Below are 19900 nucleotides of genomic sequence, written 5' to 3'. Positions count from 1 at the left end.
GTGTGCATGTGCGCGTGCGCGCGCATGCACGCACGCACACACGCACACGCACACACACACGCACACGCACACACACACACACACACTGTGGTGAGTCAGGAAACCAACCAACTTGTAACTAAGTCTTTTTTTTTTTTTTTAAATCAGTGAAGAAGGCATTTCTGGTTTGAAGATTACAAGGTTTGCTGAGGTTGGTGACGTCTTCACTGTCAGCTGACCTTTATCAAGGAAGATCTAGGATGATCAGCCTTCACTGCCGCGGGGCTTCCTCTGCTGGCTTGATCTTCTGCTAGGCTGGTTTTTCCTTGGGGTGGCTGGGTGGCTACCGAGCCTCCAAGCGGATCCTAGGGCCGGAAGTGGGCTGTCAGTGCACTTGCTTTCCGGGTTGGTGACACTGCAGGCCAACAGTTGAAACTTCCTTTAATGGGGGCAGGTGACTCAATGTATACAAGAGAGAGATAGAGACAGAGACAGAGAGACAGAGACAGACAGAGAGACAGAGACAGAGAGATTGGTTGCCCCATCCTACCCCATGATCTGAGGAGTGTGTGTGTGTGTGTGTGCACGTGCGCGTGCATGCACGCACGCTGAGGGTGGGGAGTGGGGACAGATGAATACTATGCTCACTGAAATTATCTCATGGACATCTGAGTCTCCGTAGAGTATGCCACCAAGATGAAGCGAGCAGGAGGGCTCCGTGGAAGAGCGAGGAGCTGAGGGGCTCTGCCTGCAGTGCCGCGTGTACAGAACTTCATGTTGCTGAACTGAAAATCTATACCCATTACACAGAATTCTTCACTGACCCCATCCCCTGACGGTCGCCATTCTACTTTCTGTCTCAACTGTCTACTCTAAATATCTCATATGAGTGGAGTCATACAGACTAATCCGACTGCCACTGGCCTCTTTAACTTAGTATAATGTGTGTAAGATTGTGTCATGTGGGCTGGGAAGGTGGCTCAGTGGTAGAGCACTTGCCTTGCATGCTTGAGGCCCTGGGTTCGATTCCTCAGCACCACATAAGAAAAAAGCCGGAAGTGGCGCTGTAGCTCAAGTGGTAGAGTGCTAGCCTTGAGCTGAAGGGCTGAGGGACAGCGCCCAGGCCCAGAGTTCAGGCCCCACGACCGGACCCAAAAAAAAAAAAAAGATTGTGTCATGTGCCAGCATAGCCTTCCTTTTTTTCCTTTTTGAAGGCTGAATAATGTTCCATTGAAGGCATAAACCACATTTGCTTATCCATTCATCTCTCAATGTACTTAGGTTCCTTCTGCTTTTTGGCTGTGTGAGTAATATGAGTATTCAAATTATTTGTTGTCACTGAGTGCTTTGTTTGTATAACAAGATATACCTCAATACTCCCTAACTTTTGATGATGGGAGAACCGAACAAACACAATTCTAGAACTATCAGCAGCTTCCTTCCTGGGAAGAAGGGTGGAATAATTTTGTCCTGCAAGACTCTGATCATGAAAACTTGCTCCAGATCATTAAGATCATTTCAGATATTGGTCGGTAATCTCAATGTTTTAGGTGGGTTATACATGTTTTACCTAACTCAGTTTAAAAAGAACCTTACTTAAAAAAAATGGTACTGGGGTTTAAACTCAGGGTCTTATGTTTACTAAGCGAGTGCTCTACTACTTAGGTTGTATCTCCAAACTTTTAGTTTTATTTACTTTTCAGATAGGATTTCTCTTTTTCCCCAGAGCTGGCCTTGGACAGTGATCTTCCTAGCTCACCATCCAGCCTAGCTCTACCACAGTTAGTCTTGAAAATGATCTTTTGTGCCAGAACCAAAGCTTGAACTCTGGGCCTCAAGCTCTCATCTGTCCTTTCTGCTCAAGGCTGGTCCCCCACCACGCATGTTACACTTCCAGCTTTCTGCTGGTTAACTGAAGATAAGAATCCCTTGGATTTGTATGGCAGGGCTAGCTTCAAACTGAACCTTAGAACTCAGCCTCCTGAATAGCTAGGATTACAGGTAGGAGCCACCAGTGCCCAATTCCAAAAATACTTTTTTAATAGTATAGGCTAGAAAACTAGTATTTGTATGTCTGAAACAGTTATTGTAACAAACAATATAGATAGGAGAAAAACAAAATGTAAAGTATACTTTACAATGCAAATGCTAGGTTTGCATTGCATTTCTGGTATAGTCAGAAATGTACTTTGCATTTCTTCAACCATTTCTACATACTGGTTCTAAGCTAAAACAGACTATTGTAAAAATCTGTATATTACATTAATATATACGCAAGTAGCTTGAAGTGTGCATATTTTTTAAAGTTACACATTTAAGCTTCTCTCTTTTTCCCCTCTATTCCTTCTCCCTTTCTCTTTCTTTCTTTTTTGTACCTTAACTCCTTCCCTCCTCACACCCCCATGGAAGATTTTTATGGAGGATATAAAGTTAATCCAATGCAGTCATTAAAGTTCTTTGGTTCATTAAAGACCTATTTCCTGTTTAAGAGTTTGAGAGTTGAGGAAGTGGTTGAGACGTAGAACATTTGCCAAGCATGGGTGAGTTTCTGGGCTTGATTCCCCCCACTGGAAAAAAAATCATTAAAAGCATTGTTACATATTTATGTACCCAAAAGGAGGGTTTAAAAAACCAAAAACAACTCAGCCAGGCCCAGTGGCAGCATAGAAGGCTCATGCTGCAATCCTAGCTACTCATGAGGCTGAGATCCGAAGATGGTGATTTGAAGCCAGCCTGGACAGGAAGTTCCTGAGACTCTTCATTTCTCGTTTACTGCCAAAAAGCCATTAGTAGAGCTGTGGCTCAAGTGGTAGAACACAAGCTTTAATTTAAAAAATGGAAAAAAAGAGAAAAAAGCAAAAAAAAGCTCAGAGTCAGCACCCAGGCCCTGAGCTCAAGCCCTTAGGATCAGCACAAAAACAAAGAAACCAAAACCAAAACCAAACCAAACAACCCTCCCCTCAACATTACCTTTTATACTTCCATACCCAACACAGAATACCTCTGTGGCCAGATGTATGGGAATTTTTTTCCCTGTACACTGTTTAAAAAAAAACCCACAACAAATCCCAAACTTTAGATATTTTCATTATGAAAAGAGAGTTTAAATGAGTAAGGAACCATGAACGTGGCAGACCTCAGAGTCAGAAGCCGTTCTGTGAAACTCTAGATGCCAGTAACTAACATTTATGGACAGGAAAAGGGAATCAGGGTGCAGAAAACGGAAGTAAGGTCTAGATAACTGAAGTGAGATCCAGGCACAACTGGACTGGTGCCACAGGGTGTTTGCTTTACATAAATGTGGCTGTACTGTGGGTTATCTGCTACCATTGGTGGTTTATTGGTGACAAAGTCAAATTCCTCAGATGTTCAGTTTAGCTACATGCTAAATGAAGCTACAGTTTGGTTTGCAGGATTGACTGGTACAGGACAATATTTGTAAAGCTCAAATTTAGAGTTAACAACACAAAGCAATTCTTCAGCAGACACCACCAATCTTGTTAGTGCCACTGAATGGCCTACTTAGAGATGGCCAAAATGATGATTTATTTTTATTTATTTTTATATATATTTTTATTTTTTTGTTGTGGGGCCTGTGCTCTGTCCCTGAGCTCTTTTGCTCAAGGTCTACCACCTTGAGCCACAGAACCAGTTCCGGTTTTCTGGTGGTTAACCAGAGGTAAGAGTCTCATGGACTTTCCTGCTCTGGCTGGCTTTGAACCACGATCCTCAGATCTCAGCCTTCTGAGTAGCTAGGATTACAGATGTGAGCCACTAGCACCCTGCAAAATGATGAATTTATTTTTTTTCGGTTGTAGAGCTTGAACTCTGGACCTGGGTGCTGTCCCTCAGCTCTTCAGCTCAAGGTGAGCACTCTACCACTTGAGCCACAGCACACTTCTAGTTTTCTGGTGGTTTATTGAAGAGTCTCACAGACTTTTCCTGCCCGGGCTGGCTTTGAACTGCGATCCTCAGATCTCAGCCTCCTGAGTAGCTAGGGTGACAGGCATGAGCCACCGGTGCCCGGCTATGATGAATGTTTATTACATATATTTTACCACAATCAGATAATATAAGAAAAGAATCAGTTACTGCCAGGTGCTAGTGGCTCATGTCTGTCATCCTAGCTACTAAGGAATCTGAGAGCTGAGAATGGAAGTGTAAAGCCAGACAGGTCAGACAAATCCAAAAGATTCCAATTAACCAGCACAAAGCAGGAAGTGGAGGCATGGCTCAAGTGATTGAGTGAAAAAGCTAAACAGGAACATGAGGCTCTGAGTTTGAGCCTCCCCCCCCCCCCCCCCCCCCCCCCCCGTGTGTGTGTGTGTGTGTGTGTGTGTGCGCGCGCGCACGCATGCGCTTAAGAAGCAAAACAATGAGTCCATGAAAATAAAATTTCAGTCAGTCAAATACAGAATACAGAGTAACATGGGTAGTGCTAAAGTATACTTTTCCCAAATTTAAAACATGATTGACACAAAATTAAAATAAAAGATTCTGTTCAATTAATTAACAAGGGCCTCCATAAGATACTGACTTCAAAGGAGAACTAGTAAGCTCTGAAAGTTCAAAGGAAAATATAATGGATGTGTTGACAGAGGCCAAACTGGTTAACTAGTTAGCCATATAGGACAAAATGCAATTATTGAGTTTCCTTCTCTTTTTTTAATTTGAGCAAGGTCTTACTATTTAGTTTTGAACTAGGCTGCACAGTAAGAACTCTCGGTAGCGCAGACTGGTCTAGAACTCACAAACTTGTTTTCTCTAGTGTGGGGATTACAGGAGTACCACTAGGACTGGTTGAGTTCTTTTTTTTTTTTTTTTAACTTGGAAAAAATCACATAGTTCTACTGGAGGACATTCATCTTCATTGCTGTGGATAAAAATCTTCTGCATTGGTCTGGGAAGGTGGCTCAGTGGTAGAGTTTGCCTCACAGGCATGAGGCCCTGGGATTGACTCCTCAGCACCACATCAGCAGAAAATGCTTTGACTCAAGTGGTAGAGCACTAATCTTGAGCTGAAGAGCTGAGGGACAGCGCCCAGGTCCAGAGTTCAGGCCCACAACTGACTAAATAAATAAATAAGTAAATAAAAAATCAATCCACATTACCATCGGTTCCTAAAAACATCTGCCCTTATAAAATGGTACAAAAACAACAATAACAAAGCCAGGTGATAGGAAGTCTATGAAGAATTTAAACACGTGTGTGTGTGTGTGTGTGTGTGTGTGTGTGTGTGTGAGAACAGGAGCCTGAACTCAGAGCCTGACTATCTTGCTTTGCTTTTTTTGCTCAAGGTTGGTGCTCTACCATTGGAGCCACACCTCCATTCCTGATGTAAATTTAGAAAGGTAAAACCTCCAGTAAATCTACAAGACCCCAACCCAACAACACCCAGGGGCCCAAAGGGCACCTGTTAATCCCTGTAACCCTTTTCCTGGTTTTGGATAAATGATCCCAACATCACCAAATTGAAAAATGCATATACATGTATATATTTAAATTTTTAAATTAAATTAAATTAAAATTTAATTTAAATTACTGTGCAGAGGGCATGATGGCAAAGAAGAGGAGTTGTTTTTTTTTTTTTTCCTCAAAATGTTTTCAGTGAACGGTAATATCTGAAAGCAATTGCATGCTTTCAAAGTTCTCGGAGGGCTGGACATAACAACAACAACAAAAAATGTCGTGTAAGTATGAGAGACAGCCACCACCCACCCACACTGCTCATCTCCAACTTTCCAGAGCAGGCCTTATCTCGGTTGAACAAAAATAATCGGCAAGAAAGCCCGTTACAAGAGTCTAAGAAGTTTATTTTTAACCGCTTCTTTCTAGGCCTGCACAACAATTTCAGCCCTTATATGGGTGTGTTCTCCCGTGGTGAGAATTCAGGACAAGCTGGTAGTAGAGAATCCCAGGAAAGATTTGGGGACCAGTGTGCACTTGAGTAACCTACACAAATACAAGCTCTAGCCCTCCAACTTGGGTCTTACTACGACTTGCTTGCAGCCACTGCTCCCCAATGTGCCCACTCCCCTTAGATCTCACCCAGTTGCCCAAGCGAAAACCCCTTTTTTTGTTGTTGTTGTCTGTCTTGGGGCTTGAAGTCTGTCCCCGAGCTCTTCAGCTCAAGGCGAGCACTCTACCACTCGAGCCACAGCACCACTTCCGGTATTCTGGTGGTTAATTGGAGTAGGTCTCACGGACTTTCCTGCCCGGGCTGGCTTTGAACCGCGATCCTCAGATCTCAGCCTCCTGAGTAGCTAGGATGACAGGCGTGAGCCACCAGCGCCCGGTCCAACGAGACACCTTCAAGTGCGGCGTGCTGTCTCTTTCCCCGACTCTGTAGTCAGCACTGAACCTAGGGGCCTCCGTCTCCGCACACTTTTGTCTCTTTCCCGGCTCACTTTACTCTGGCGTCGGTTCCTAGCGCCGGGCGCGCCGGAGTGACCCCGAGCTCGGCGCCCCATCACCTCCCTGGGGCCAAGCTCATCCCAGCTCCCGGCACGTCCTCCCGGAGCTCCTCTGCCCGTGCCCTCGGCCCCTCCCCTCCCCTCCCCCGGAGCGGCAGGATCCCGCGTGGGGCGCACAGGGCCCCCTCCCCATCGGGAGGAACGTGGCGGCGGGCCGCGCCCGCCGGGCACGCGGCAGGTGCAGGGGCGAGGGGCGGCTGGGAGCACCGAGGGGCGTGCCGGCCGAGCGGGGGCCGGGGGACCCCGCGGCGCCCTGGGCTCGCCGCCGGAAGCCGCTGCCCGGCCGGCCACCTCCCCGCGGGGCCGCCGCCTTATCTGGGCGCCTCCAGGGCCGCAGGGGGAGTCGGGGCGCGCGGGGAGGGACGCGCGGCGGCGGCATGGGCTGGGGGCCCCGGGGCGCGGGCCGCCTGCTGCCGCTCCTGCTGCTGCTCGGCCCGGCCCGCGGCGTGGCGGGAGCGCCGCGCTCCGACGGTGAGTGCGGGGGGCGGGGGGCGGGGAGCGCCGCGCGGGCGGCAGGGGGAGGGGGATCCCCTCGGCGAGGCCCGCGGGGACGCGGGGACGCGGGGACGCTTCCCCGCCCCTGGGCTGGGCGGGCGGGGAGCGCAGGTGCGGCTCGCCCCAGAGTTTGGAGATCGCGAAGGAGGAGCTCCCCGAGCCAGGAGGGACTCCCGCCTCCGCCTCGGGGCCGCCCGGGAACGCGGGATGCCGGGATGCGGGCCCGCGCGCTCCGGGGGCGCGCGTGGAGTGCGGGCTGGGCAGAGCGCGCGCCGCGTCCCGGGCCCGGAGCCTTGCCCGCCCCCCCCCCCCCCCCGCCGCCCCCGGCGTGAGGGTGTGGGAGGAGAGGGGAGGGGAGGGGGGAGGAGAGGGGAGGGGGGAAGGAGAGGGGAGGGGGGGAGGAGAGGGGAGGGGGAGGAGAGGGGAGGGGGAGGAGAGGGGAGGGGGAGGAGAAGGGAGGGGGGAGGGGAAGGAAGAGGGGAGGGGAAGGAGAGGGGGGAAGAGAAGAGGAAGGAAAAGACGGAGGAAGGGGGGGGGGATGAGGGAGGGAAGGGGGAGGGAAGGGGGAGGGAGGGCGCTCCACTGCTCAGTCGGGCTTCCGACTCTGGCTCTGCGGTGGCTAAAGCCCTGTTGTCATCTGGTTGGCCCGCGGTGGGTTTTCTTTCTGCATTTCCCTTTTGCCCTCCGGTGCTCAATATGGCGAGGAGGAAGAAGGGCCCGGGAGTTTCCCTGCTCGGGAGTGTCCAGCCGGCCGGCAGTGCCGGCAGTGCCGGGCAGTGCTGGGCCCTAGGCTGTCTGCGGGAGGACAGCCGGCTAGGGCCCCTGATGAGGCATCGTGGTGGTAGGTGTTGTTTCCCTCGGTGCCTTAGACAGCACGGAGACAAGTGAAGGCCGTGGCATCGCCATGCCCCTGCCCCAGAGTGGCATGGAATAAAGACAGGCGCAGGTGTAGGCGAAGCCAGTGGAAGGGACTCTAGTATGAGGAGAGACAGATGGACTTTGTGGCTGTGGCTTCTCTTTGCTGGTGACTTTCACCGTGTCTGGTGGGTGTTTCTCTAGATGGCTCTACCTTCTGGAGAGGCTATTTTTGCAACATCTGACGCTGTAGTAGGTGTCATTACTTCTTTCCCTGCCTCTTGGCAGTCTGCATAAAATCCATCAGTGTGGTCCCACTGAATTGCTAGGCTACGATGGCTTGAGCACAGCTAGTGATTAGCCAAGATCAGCTTCAACTTTCCTTTTTTTGGTGCAGGAGATTTAATTCAGGGACTCTTCTAGGCTGTGACCACATCCTCAACCCAGGGGCCCCCTCTTAAAAGCTGTGCGGTGAGTTTTGGGAAATGAAAGTTAAAGCTGCCTCCTCGAGCCTCCTCTTACTAAACATTCTCCCTTCATTTACCACTTTGGGGAATCCAGTTTGCTGCAAGGCTGGTTTCCTGACAGTGAACGGTATGGGGAAAGCCTGGAGGCCCAGGGCCCATTGAGGCCAGTATTGCAGTATTTGGCCTAGCAGAAGACAGGATGACAATAGTGATGGAGAAGAGGGCCTCATGGGGAAGGAGCTGTGCAGGGAAGGACTTAATAATGGGTGGAAAGGTACAAGCGAACAGAAGAGGAAGGAGGATGCTAAGGCTTTGGGGACTGAGTGACTTGGATAAATGGTTTTACAGGACAAAAAAAAAGTTGGGAAGAAAAATGACGAGTTGATTTGGGAATCTTGAATTTGAGGCACTGTCATAGCTTTTGGACAGGTGAAATCTAATAGAGAGTTTGGACTGTGGCTGATACATGTGTGCATGTGACCTAGACTGGGCCATCACTGGAAACCTGATCAGATTTTGAAGCCTGAGGAGAGCAAGGTGCTCAGGCTTGTAATCTTAGCACCTTGAAAAGCAGTGATCTGAAGATTGAAGTTCAAAGCCAACCTGGGCAAGAAAGACTGAGACTCTTTTAACTATTTAACCAGCAAAAAGCTGGAAGTGGAGCTGTGGTGAAAACCCTAAGGGTTTAGGCCCCCTGTACTGGTGCATGTGCACACGTACACATGTGCACGCACACACTCACAGACTCACTCACAAGTCTGCCCCTGCTTCTCCCCCCGCCCCCTCAGGCGTTCTACTTTATTATTTTACTTCCCTTTTGTATCTCTGTGGATCTTTTTGGTAATATTGAGGTTTGAACTCATAAGAGCAGGGCAGACCATATGGCTGCAATGCACTCTTCAAAGTTAGAAGGAATTGGAGCGAAGCATTTACTTGATTTTGGAGGGAGTAAAACATGTTTTAGACTGAGAGCGTTGTTCAATCGAGAGGGAACTTGAAAATGCAAAACCAGATGAGACAGATGTCTCCTTTGGTGCCTCAGTGGATAACGTCAGGCTCTGAATAGAAGTTGCCCCCAGGAAAGGGAGAAGAGAAGAGGCCTGTTTTCTTCTCCCACAGTGCTTTGCAGTGTGTGTCTTTGCATCTTTGGGCATGGCCAAACCAGCCCTTCCTTCTGGGAAGCTGGTCAGTGCAGTCCCCTTCTCTTTGTGGCCACATAACAGTTTAACTGTTGCACTCTGCTGCTCACATTCCCCTGCTGCGGTGGGACTGTGAATTACACTGAGAGCTCCTGAGGGTGGGAGTTGTGGCTTGAATTAGGAATGTGTTGTGCAAATAAACCAGGACCACCCACCTGAGAACACAGGGGAAAGGCTGTTTATTCAGAGCTGGCTCAAGCCAGGGAGTCAGTCCCCATCCTGCATTTCCTGGGGTCTGAAGGCAGGCAAGGTGTGGGAAAGTCAGATAAAGGATGTAAGGGTGGGCTTCCCATGCACCTGATCTGGGACTCTGGAGGTTGCTTACTAGCAGTAGGCAGACTGTGTGATTGGTTAGGGAATGTTCTTGGCTTTCTCTGGTTGGTCCTAAGTAAGAGCAAAAATGAGGGAAGTGCTGACGGTTCTAGGCAGATTGCTACTGAGATGGTATTTGAGTTCTGGACTAGGAGGTTATTTATTAAATTATGACACTGACTCTCACGGAGGTAGCCCCAGCTACACGATCCTCTTGCCTCCGCCTCCAAGTGCTGGGATTACAGGCATTTGCTACCACACCCGGCATCAGAGTTAATTTTTTATATACACTCCAGCTAGTTACTGTTTGTACAGTTCGGTCTATCTCAGGCAATATGTCCCAAATTATCTTTAATTGGTAGGGAAGCTGTTTTGGGGAGTGGAGCCGGAGCCTGTTATCCTGGGAGTGAAGAAAGGGTGAGAGGCATCATGGGTGGAACCAGAGGGTGTTGGTGGGTGGGGTGGGAGGGTGCCAGGCCCCAGGGGAATCCAGAGGCCAGGATGTAGAACCTGTCAATCCCGTTTCTTAACCTTTCTCTGGCTTTGCTGGGAGTCAAGGAGTGGCTGTGGGACTTGTTGGCTCAGGCCTGACTGGGGTTCTGGGGAGTCAGAGGTGGGGACAGCATTTGCCAGTGTCACGGAGCAGCCGTGGTGGAGTGGTGGTGGAGTGGTAGGAGTTGTGCTCACACCTGACTTCCTGGCGGTGCTTTTCCTGGGCGTGGTCTCCCCTCCCTCTCCGAGAGTCACAGACCCTCCCGGAGCCAGGCCTGGGAAGAGAGGGGGAGGGAAGCTCTTGAATGATTTGGGAGAGATAAAGTTGCTTAAAGTAAGGGAGCAAGATGAGAATTGGTGAAAATCCCTACGGTTGCCTGGCCGGTCTTTTGTCTCTAGGAACTAATCCTGGCCACACTTCCATCCTGATCATCTTCTGAAATGGTTTATTTTCTTTTATTTTATTTTTTTTTACTTTGAAAGATGTTGGAAAGAAGAGAATAATATTGGTCTCAAGTACTGTTGATCCCTGCTTATTTATTTATTTATTTGGTGCCATTTCTGGGGCTTGAACTCAAGGCCTGGACACTGTCCCTGAGCTTTTTCTGCTCAAGATTTAGTGCTCTATTACTTTGTGCCACAGCACCATTTCTAGATCTTTGGTAGTTAATTGGAGAGAAGAGTCTAATATAGATTTTCCTGCCCAGACTGGCTTTGAATCGTGATCCTTAGATCTGTCTCCTGAGTAGCTAGATTTTCAAGCTCTTAAGAGCAGTGCAATTTTACTTAGTGTTGGAGATGACCCTGATTTTGTTTAAGCTTTTTCCCATGATTATTCAATGTGTTTCCACCTACATCCACACTTTTGGGGGACAGAATTACAGGCAGGTGTGCAGTGGGTTTGCCTGGTCCCACTGGGACTTCGGCGGGGACAGATTTCAATTCCAAGAGCGTCTTGATGCTCCTTTCTCCCCTTGACTGAACAGTCCACTCCTTGTCTCTTGGTGAGGCCCATCAGCTCCCATCCCACAAGGGGCTCATGCGTGGCAGCCTGGTCCCATCCGGAGATAACAGGTTTTTTGGGTTGCTGTGGAGAGGAGGGCAGGCGAGCTACACTGAAAAGGTGCTGAAGCTGAACTTGCACCTTGTGAGTCAGCCAGGAGCGGGGAGGCCCGGAGGGGATTCCATAAGGTCGGATTATATGGTTTGCAGAATCTTAGCTCCTGGAGTGGATTTCTGCACCAAGTGGCAATAGCTCCTCACTTTCCTCATTCTTACAATTGGGAGTTGCCTAGCTATCAGCATTAGTAGCTTCATTCACGAAGAGTTGTTGGAGCACTAATATCTTCTAATTGCTCTGCTCCTTTGAACTCATTTATTCTTTAAGCCCCACAGAAGCCAATAGGAGGCAGGTTTGATAGTGTTCTCATTTTCCACATTCACCGGAAACACAGAAATTGTCAAGACTTACACAGCCATAGTAGTCTAACCCAGGTTTTCTTAACCACCGTGCCATCTAGATACCAGATCCCGTGCCATCCAGGTACCAGGAGCAATACCTTCCAGGACTGTTCCCAATAATAAGATCTGTGGAAATGGACATGTCCACATTGATTATCTCTCACATTGGGATGACACTTTAGAGTGCATGTGACAGTCCTAGGTCATGTTTAATCTGCATGGCATGGCTTACAGCTGGAGAACGTGTCTAAAATGGTATGACCAGGAAGCAAGAGAGATGTCGCCACCCCTGGCTGAGACACCATAACCCACATCCTTTCATTGTTGGCTGTGGGTATGGCTTGGCTGGCTTAGTCATGGGCGAGTGGATGAAAGTAAACTGAGGCAGCAGTCCCAGCAGAGGAAGCACTAATAATGCTCTACTAATAATGAGCATCTGTCAGCTTTCTTCCCTCTACGTGTTAGAATTCCTAACTCTCTTGTTTCTCTGCCAGTAATTCTAGGTATTTCTGGGAGGAAATATCTGAAGGATATTTCAGATCCTGAAATCTGGGCCTGATACCTGGTCCTTCGGTTATGATATGGTGGCTGCTTTTTTGCTGTCAGCCACTGAGTCTTCCCATCAGTAGCTAAGTCATCCTTGACTGCGAATGGTGTCCTTCCTCCTGACACGATTCTCCCATTGCCCAGTGGCCTTTCTTTCTGTTGGCCCTGGAATATACCTTCTCTTGGGTTATTTTCCATATCCCATTGGTCCCATAGCCATACGAGCTTTCAGTCTGACTGAAAGACTTCTCTTACTGCATCTTCTTCCCCGGGCTTCTGGCCCAAAGTCCTTGAGATTAACTGCGTTTGCACCGCCGCCCTTCCTGAGCTCCGCCCTTCCTGAGCTCCGCCCTTCCCTTCCTGAGCTCCGCCCTTCCTGAGCTCCGCCCTTCCTGAGCTCCGCCCTTCCTGAGCTCCGCCCTTCCTGAGCTCCGCCCTTCCTTCCTGAGCTCCGCCCTTCCTGAGCTCCGCCCTTCCCTTCCTTCCTGAGCTCCGCCCTTCCCTTCCTTCCTGAGCTCCGCCCTTCCTGAGCTCCGCCCTTCCTTCCTGAGCTCCGCCCTTCCTGAGCTCCGCCCTTCCTGAGCTCCGCCCTTCCTGAGCTCCGCCCTTCCTGAGCTCCGCCCTTCCTTCCTGAGCTCCGCCCTTCCTGAGCTCCGCCCTTCCTGAGCTCCGCCCTTCCTGAGCTCCGCCCTTCCTGAGCTCCGCCCTTCCTTCCTGAGCTCCGCCCTTCCTGAGCTCCGCCCTTCCTGAGCTCCGCCCTTCCCTTCCTGAGCTCCGCCCTTCCTGAGCTCCGCCCTTCCCTTCCTGAGCTCCGCCCTTCCTGAGCTCCGCCCTTCCTGAGCTCCGCCCTTCCTGAGCTCCGCCCTTCCTGAGCTCCGCCCTTCCTGAGCTCCGCCCTTCCTGAGCTCCGCCCTTCCTGAGCTCCGCCCTTCCTGAGCTCCGCCCCGGAGCTTCTTAGCCCTCTCCTCCTTGAAGAATCAGACCTGCTGTGAACTCTGTGTTTGAACAAGTTCTCCCGGAAGAGTCACCAACTGTCTTGAATTGCACCAAATTGAATGGCTCCCTGGGGACCTGAGACATTTGGCATTAAAACTAGGAAGAGTGGAGGCGTGCCTCCAGCCTTTCTCCCCAACACTAGTTATTTTTGAGATGAGGTCTTACTTCAGTGTATTTATTTAGTATATTTAGTTTATTTTAGTTTTCTTTAATCACTAGTATAATAGGCATGTGCTACATATCCAGCACTCTGCTGAGAACTTTTCAGTCTGGGCTGGCCTCGAACCATGATCCTCCCATTCTCAGTTTCCCATGTAGCCGGGGTTAGAAGCAAGAGCCACCAGTGCCCAGCTTGATGAATGATTGATTCTTGTAGGCTCCTTTATCATGGACTACCTTATTTACTAGTTCTCTGAAGCTTCAATATCCTTGTTATCTACCATCTTGGCTTTTTTGTTTGGTTGTTTTTTAGATTGGGGGGGGGGGCGGTCTTACTATGTGGCGCAGGCTGATTTCAAACTCCTGGGTTCAAGAGATCCTCTTGCCTCAGCCTCTCAAGTGGTTTTTGCTGATCTCAAACTCCTGGGTTCAAGAGATCCTCTTGCCTCAGCCTCTCAAGTGGTTTTTCATTATGATTTTGTAGTTGTTTAGTAGTTGTATATATGTGTTGAAACTCATTGTATGTAAGCCTGGGAGCTTGTTACTGCATCTCTGTTATATCTCAATAAAACTGATTTTTAAATGTAGTTTTTGATATCTTTTTATTATGGTAAAATAGACACGAAATGTTACCATCTTAGCCATTTCGAAGCTTACAATTAAGAGACATTGTTGTATGACCATCATCACCATCCATTTCCAGAACCTTTTCCCAAACGGAAACTCGGTACCCATGACTTAAGGTTTTCTCCAAGAGGACTGTATTCGATCAACCATTTAAGTTAGGAGAATGTTCATCACTGTATGGTTGATCACAACTGGAGTTTACTGGTCTGTTTATAATTGCTATTGTAAAATACTCATAGATTAGATACAATAAAGAAAAGCTGGGTGCTCTTGGCTCACATCTGTAATCCTAGCTACTTAGGAGACAGGATCTCAGCTGTTCAGACAGCCTAGGCAGAAAAGTCTGGGAAACTCCATCTTCCAAATAAACAATAAAGTAAGCAGGAGGCATGACTCAAGTGCTACAGCACCAGCTAAACCAGCAAGTTGAGCAGGTTCAAGGCCCTCAATTCAAACCTTGATACATGTGAGAGAGACTGAGAGACAGACAGACAAGCAGAGACAGAGACAGAAATTGATTTATCCAGCTCAGAGTTCTGGCGGATGGAGTTGGTGGCTTGTTGGTTTGGCTTCTGGTGCGAGCCTGATGGTGGATGGCATCGCATGGTGGCTGGCATCATGGTGAGACGGAGGTCACATGATGAGCCAGGAAACCCGTGTGGAACTTGGCCTGCCCTGCTCTTGCCCAACATTCTCCTCTGGTGAGAACAAACTGGGGTCTCATAAGGGCCGTGGTCTGAACGCTCTGAATGCACTGCTTATTAGATCCCGCTTCTTAACCCTTCCGCCACCTCACCAGACTGGAGACCAAGCTTGGGGTACAGACAACCATATAGTAGCCATAGCACACAGGACCCATTATTTCTAGGATTTTGATTATGAACTAATAGTGTCTTTTGGAGATGGGGGTCTCCTTTTGTAGCCCAGGATGCTCTGGAACTTGCTTTGTTCCCCATGCTGGCCTCAAATTTGCAGTTTTCCTGTCTCAGCCTCTCAAGTGTTAGGACTACAAGTGTGTGTCACCATAACCATTGGTAGTGTTTGTATGTCCTTGTTTTAACTTTTTCCTGTTTCCCCTCCAACACCCCGCCCCCCCCCCCCCCCATCAGTGTGCTGACAACACAAGTTTAAGGATGGCATATCTCACATCAGACTGATGGAATGGGTACCTATGCCTACAAAGTCTACAAAAGGATCTGGCAGATGCCACGTATTAAAATGCTACTGTTACATATATTTAACCCATAGGGGTGGCCATTTTGGCACCGAGGCTCATCTTCATGTCCACTCCAATCTGGAGTCTGGTTCATTTTCAACAAACTTTGTCTTAATACTAGCCTCAGTGAGGGACTCTAGGCATAGGTCTATTTTTGGTAAACATGCTCAGTGGAAGAGGATATGGTTAGCGTTCAAGAGTCTCTGGCTTCCATCTTAAGGCCCACCAAAAAGAAAGCCATAAACAGCCAGGTACCAGTGGCTCACGCCTGTTATTCTAGCTACTCATGAGGCTGAGATCTGAGGATCTCAGTTCAAAGCCAGCCCAGGCAGGAAAGGCCATAAGACTCATCTTCAACTAACTACCAGAAAGCCAGAAGTGGGCTGTGGCTCAACGTGATAGATTGCTAGCCTTGGGTGAAAGGGCTCAAGGACAGTGCCCAGGCCTTGAGTTCAAGCCCTATTACCAACAAAAAATAAAATTAAATAAAATGAGAAAGCCATAAACAAGAACCAGATCTGTTGAACCAGGTCATTGAAATTTCATTCCTGTCATTTATGACAAGGAGTCAGCAATTCTAGTTCTTTCTCTCTGCACAGGTGATCACCACGTGTCAGTGTCTCTTCTATTTTCTGAAATGTTGTTGACATTCTTTGTCTATTCGCATTTCTGTTCCAGGAGTTAATACATTTATAGTCTTTTTTTTGGGGGGGGGGTCCGGTCGTGGGGCCTCAACTTTGGGCCTGGGCGCTGTCCCTCATCTCTTCAGCTCAAGGCTAGCACTCTACCACTTGAGCCACAGCTTCACTTCCGGCTTTTTTCTTTTTGCTTATGTGGTGATGAGGAATTGAACCCAGGGCCTCATGCATGCAAGGCAAGCGCTCTACCACTGAGCCACCTTCCCAGCCCCGCATTTATAGTCTTTTAGACTTTTCTAGTCTTTATGTGTTCTGCTCTCCTATTTTGGGGGGTGGAGAGAAATCTGTGGAGTTTGACTGGAAGTCTTTCCTTTGTAGTTAAAGGCAATCTTCCTGATATATATTTTGTTGTAAGCCCTTTTTCTTTCTAGTTTTGTGTGCTTGTGTATGCCCTTGCCGTTTCCTTTGCCAAACTTACTTGAGTTTTGACGACACTGTTGGTCTTTATAATGAATTGATTTGGGGGAAGTTTCTTTTAAAGGTCTTTGACTATAATTTCAAATTTTTTAATAGCTTAAAAAGCCTTTTCTAATTCTATTACCCTCCTTCCAGCATTTCTTATTTCCTTTCATTCCAAGTTTCTTATATTAAGATTCTAGGTTTATTCGTGGCTACCTATGTTTTTTCCTCTAAAAAACAAACCATATTAAATTCAAATTTTCTGTAGTATGTGATCATATATTGGGTATTAAATGTTTCAGTTTTTTTTTCTTTTTTTGCAATTCTGGATTTTGAACTGGGCTTTGTGTTTACTAGGCAGGTATCCCTTAATTCCCCCCCCCCCTTTTTTTTGGGGGTTGTAGGCCTTGAACTTAGGGCCTGGGTGCTGTCCCTGAGCTTTTCTGCTTCAGAATATTGTTCTACTGCTTTGAGCCACAGTATCACTTCCAGTTTTCTGGTGGTTGCTTGGAGATAAGAGTCACATGGCCTTTCCTGCTTGGGCTGGTTTTGAACCACAATCCTCCGATCTCAGCCTCCTGAGTAGGTAGGATTACAGGTGTGAGCCACCAGCGCCCGGCAGCTTTAGTGTCCAGGCTGGCCTTGATATAAACCCTCCAATTTATGCTTCTATCGATTGGGTGACAGTGTTATATCACCATGCTAGCTTTTATTGGTTGAGATGAGATCTTCTGAACTTTTTCTCTAAGTTGGCCTTCATCCACAATCCTTCCAATTTCTACCTCCCAAGTAGCTAGGATCATAGGTGTTAGCTGCTACACCAGTCTCATTTCAATTTTATATCTTCTTTGTCCCCCAAATTATTTAGGAGACTGTTTTAAAAATAGGTTTCATTAGAGGATACTAGACTGATGTTTTGCTTTGGTGGTAGTTAGACAGTATTGCCTCTAGAATTTTTTTTTTTTTGAAATTTGTCATATTGTTTCTTATGGTTTAAAATATATTTTCTAAATATTCCATTAATTTGGCATCACTTAGCGATGATTGGTGGTTTGTTTCATTTCTTGTGTTATCTTTTATAAGCAAGAAGTATGGTTAGGAATATTTAGAAGTCTCCCTGCCTCCGTTACTTTCTCCTGTGGAGCTTCCAGAGGGCTGGGCTTTATTATCTGGATAATAATAGGGCCAAGACTGGGATGAAATTCCATACGGGAGCGTTCTCTTTATTCAGCCACTCCTGAAATTGCTGAGGCACTGAGCATGAAATCCAATATCCCACATAGCCTCGGGTGGGAATTCTTATTTGATCTAAGGCCATGGAACTGGTCAATTTGGATGTTTTAAGAGTTGTAGTCTTAAACATTTCTGTTTTCCTAAACAATTAAATTGGGCCTGTTCATCCTGCCATGACTTGGCTGTTTGCTCCTGGACATCTTTAATACATTCACTTTTTCCTTTAAAGGGAAATGGATCGCGTAATTGGCAAATGTGTGCCTCTTCTCTCTGTTTGCTTTTTGAGTTGTAGCTCATTGCTTTTCAGATTAAAAAAAAAATTCCATCAGTCAGTAAAAATACAGTGTCTGTACTGTGCTATAATAACAGGTAGGCAAATGCCATAATTCCTGTCTTTGGGGCTCATTCATAATACCAAGCTGAGGAAGATAGAGCTGGGATCAATGTAACTGAAAATGAATGTGATTCGTCGGGGAACACACAAATATGAAGGGAGCACAGAGGAAGATGCAGTTACCATTTGAGCATGGCGTTGCAGGTACTTGGGAGGCAGAAATAGGAGCATTGCTGTCTGGGTAAAACAATGCTAGACCCTATTTGAGAAAAAAAAAAACAAAACCTAAGTTAAGAGGGCTGGAGGCATGGCTCAAATGGTAGAGTGCTTCCCTAGCAAGTATGAAGATCTGAGTTCAAATACCAGTTTTTTTTTAAAAAACAATGTAGGAATGGGATATAGGGTTAGTGGGATAAGTTGGCTGGCTCTTAAAACAGGAGTAGGTGCCAGGTAGTGAAAGGACTGTGGACATTCTAGACGAAGGGAGCATTATGGTTTTAACACAGAAGGATGACAGTAAATACTCTTCTACAGGGCAAGTACTGTGTGGTTGGGATTTGGGATCAGTGAGGCAGGAGGAGTTGGTCAGGAGTCAGGCTGTTGTGTGTTGATTGACATATAAAAGGATCTGTACTATATTCCTGTATTCTGTGGACAGTGAGTTGCCATTGGAAGTCTGTAAGAATGAAATTAGATCTGACCTAATCTGTGTATGCCTTTTTCTTTTTTTCTCCTTTTTCTTTCTCTCTCTCTCTTTCTCTGTCTGTCTGTCTGTCTTTCTTTCTTTCTTTCTGTCTTGTCTTTCTGTCTTTCTTTTTTTTTTGTGTGTCCATTGTGGGACTTGAACTCTGGGCCTGGGTGCAGTCCCTCAGCTCTTCAGCTCAAGGCTAGTGCTCTACACTTGAGCCATAGTGCCACTTCCAGTTTTTTTTCTTCTGGTGGTTTTATTGGAGATAAGAGTCTCACAGACTTTTCTGTCCAGGCTGGCTTTGAACCATGATCCTCAGATCTCAGCCTTCTGAGTAGCTAGGATTACAGGCGTGAGCCACCAGCCCCTGGGTTTCCTTTCTCTTTCTTTCTTCCTTCCTTTCTTTCTTTCTTCCTTCCTTCCTTTCTTTCTTTTTTTAAATAAGTTTTTTATTGTGAAAATACTGTACAGAGGGGTTATAATCACATGAGCAAGGTAATGAGTACATTTGTTATCAAGCATTGTTGCCTCCTCCTTTGTTTTTCCCCTACCATCCCTTCCCTCCCATCTCCACAACTACGCCCTCCCACATCTAAATTGTAAAGTTTATTTTTTGACATAGCATCTTGTACATCTCATTATTGCATTGGGTCAACCTGTATCCCAATTTAAACAATTTGCTTTTTTCCTTCTGCTCCCCAAATTATACCAACATCAAATACAGTGAAAACAGGGATTATACTGTGGGGGAGGGACATACAAAGCAACAAAAAAAATCACGTGGTACCTTATAAATATGTTAGAAACAATAGCAAGAAAGAAAAAAACCACTTGTGTCCTTATCTTGGGGTTCATTTCGCTTAACATCATCTTATCTGACCTTTTCTGCTTGTCCCAGACATATACTAGTTATTGCAGATAAGGGCAACTATGGGACCTATGTTTCTTTGTGCCTGGCTTACTTCACTTAATTTAATTTTTTCCAATTCTTTCCATTTCCTAACAAATGGGGCGATGTCATTCTTTCTGATAGAGGCCTAGAATTCCATTGTGTAAATATACCACATTTTCTTGATCCATTCATCTACTGAGGGGCATCTGGGTTGGTTCCATATCTTAGCTATGGTAAATAATGCTGCAATAAACATAGTTGTGTTGGTAGCTTTAGTATGGTCTTGTTTTTGTTTTCTTTCTTTCTTGCTTGCTTGCTTGCTTGCTTTCTTGCTTGCTTTTTTTTGTCGGTGGTGGGGCTTGAACTCTGGGCTTCGGCG

At 47.2% G+C, this 19900-nt stretch overlaps 1 protein-coding gene across 6 annotated transcripts in view; it reads left to right on the top strand.

The window, feature by feature from the left end:
• The first annotated feature begins 6757 nt into the window (after nucleotides 1–6757).
• The window catches only part of Susd1 (sushi domain containing 1), a 139922-nt gene continuing 126779 nt past the window's right edge, over nucleotides 6758–19900 (top strand). For 3 of the 6 annotated variants that reach the window (XM_042696997.1, XM_042696978.1, XM_042696988.1), the window contains exon 1: nucleotides 6758–6923. In XM_042696997.1, coding sequence (XP_042552931.1) covers nucleotides 6830–6923 — 94 coding nt within the window. In that variant the 5' untranslated portion in view covers nucleotides 6758–6829. Of the gene's footprint in view, nucleotides 6924–7752; nucleotides 7789–19900 lie in introns of those variants that run through there. The other 3 variants (XM_042696966.1, XM_042696969.1, XM_042696967.1) reach the window with 2 other exon arrangements.

Source organism: Dipodomys spectabilis, unplaced genomic scaffold (genome assembly GCF_019054845.1).
Source record: "Dipodomys spectabilis isolate Male_0828 unplaced genomic scaffold, ASM1905484v1 ptg000006l, whole genome shotgun sequence".
In the NCBI taxonomy this organism is placed as follows: Eukaryota; Metazoa; Chordata; class Mammalia; order Rodentia; family Heteromyidae; genus Dipodomys; species Dipodomys spectabilis.
This window is presented reverse-complemented; position numbering and strand designations above follow the sequence as displayed.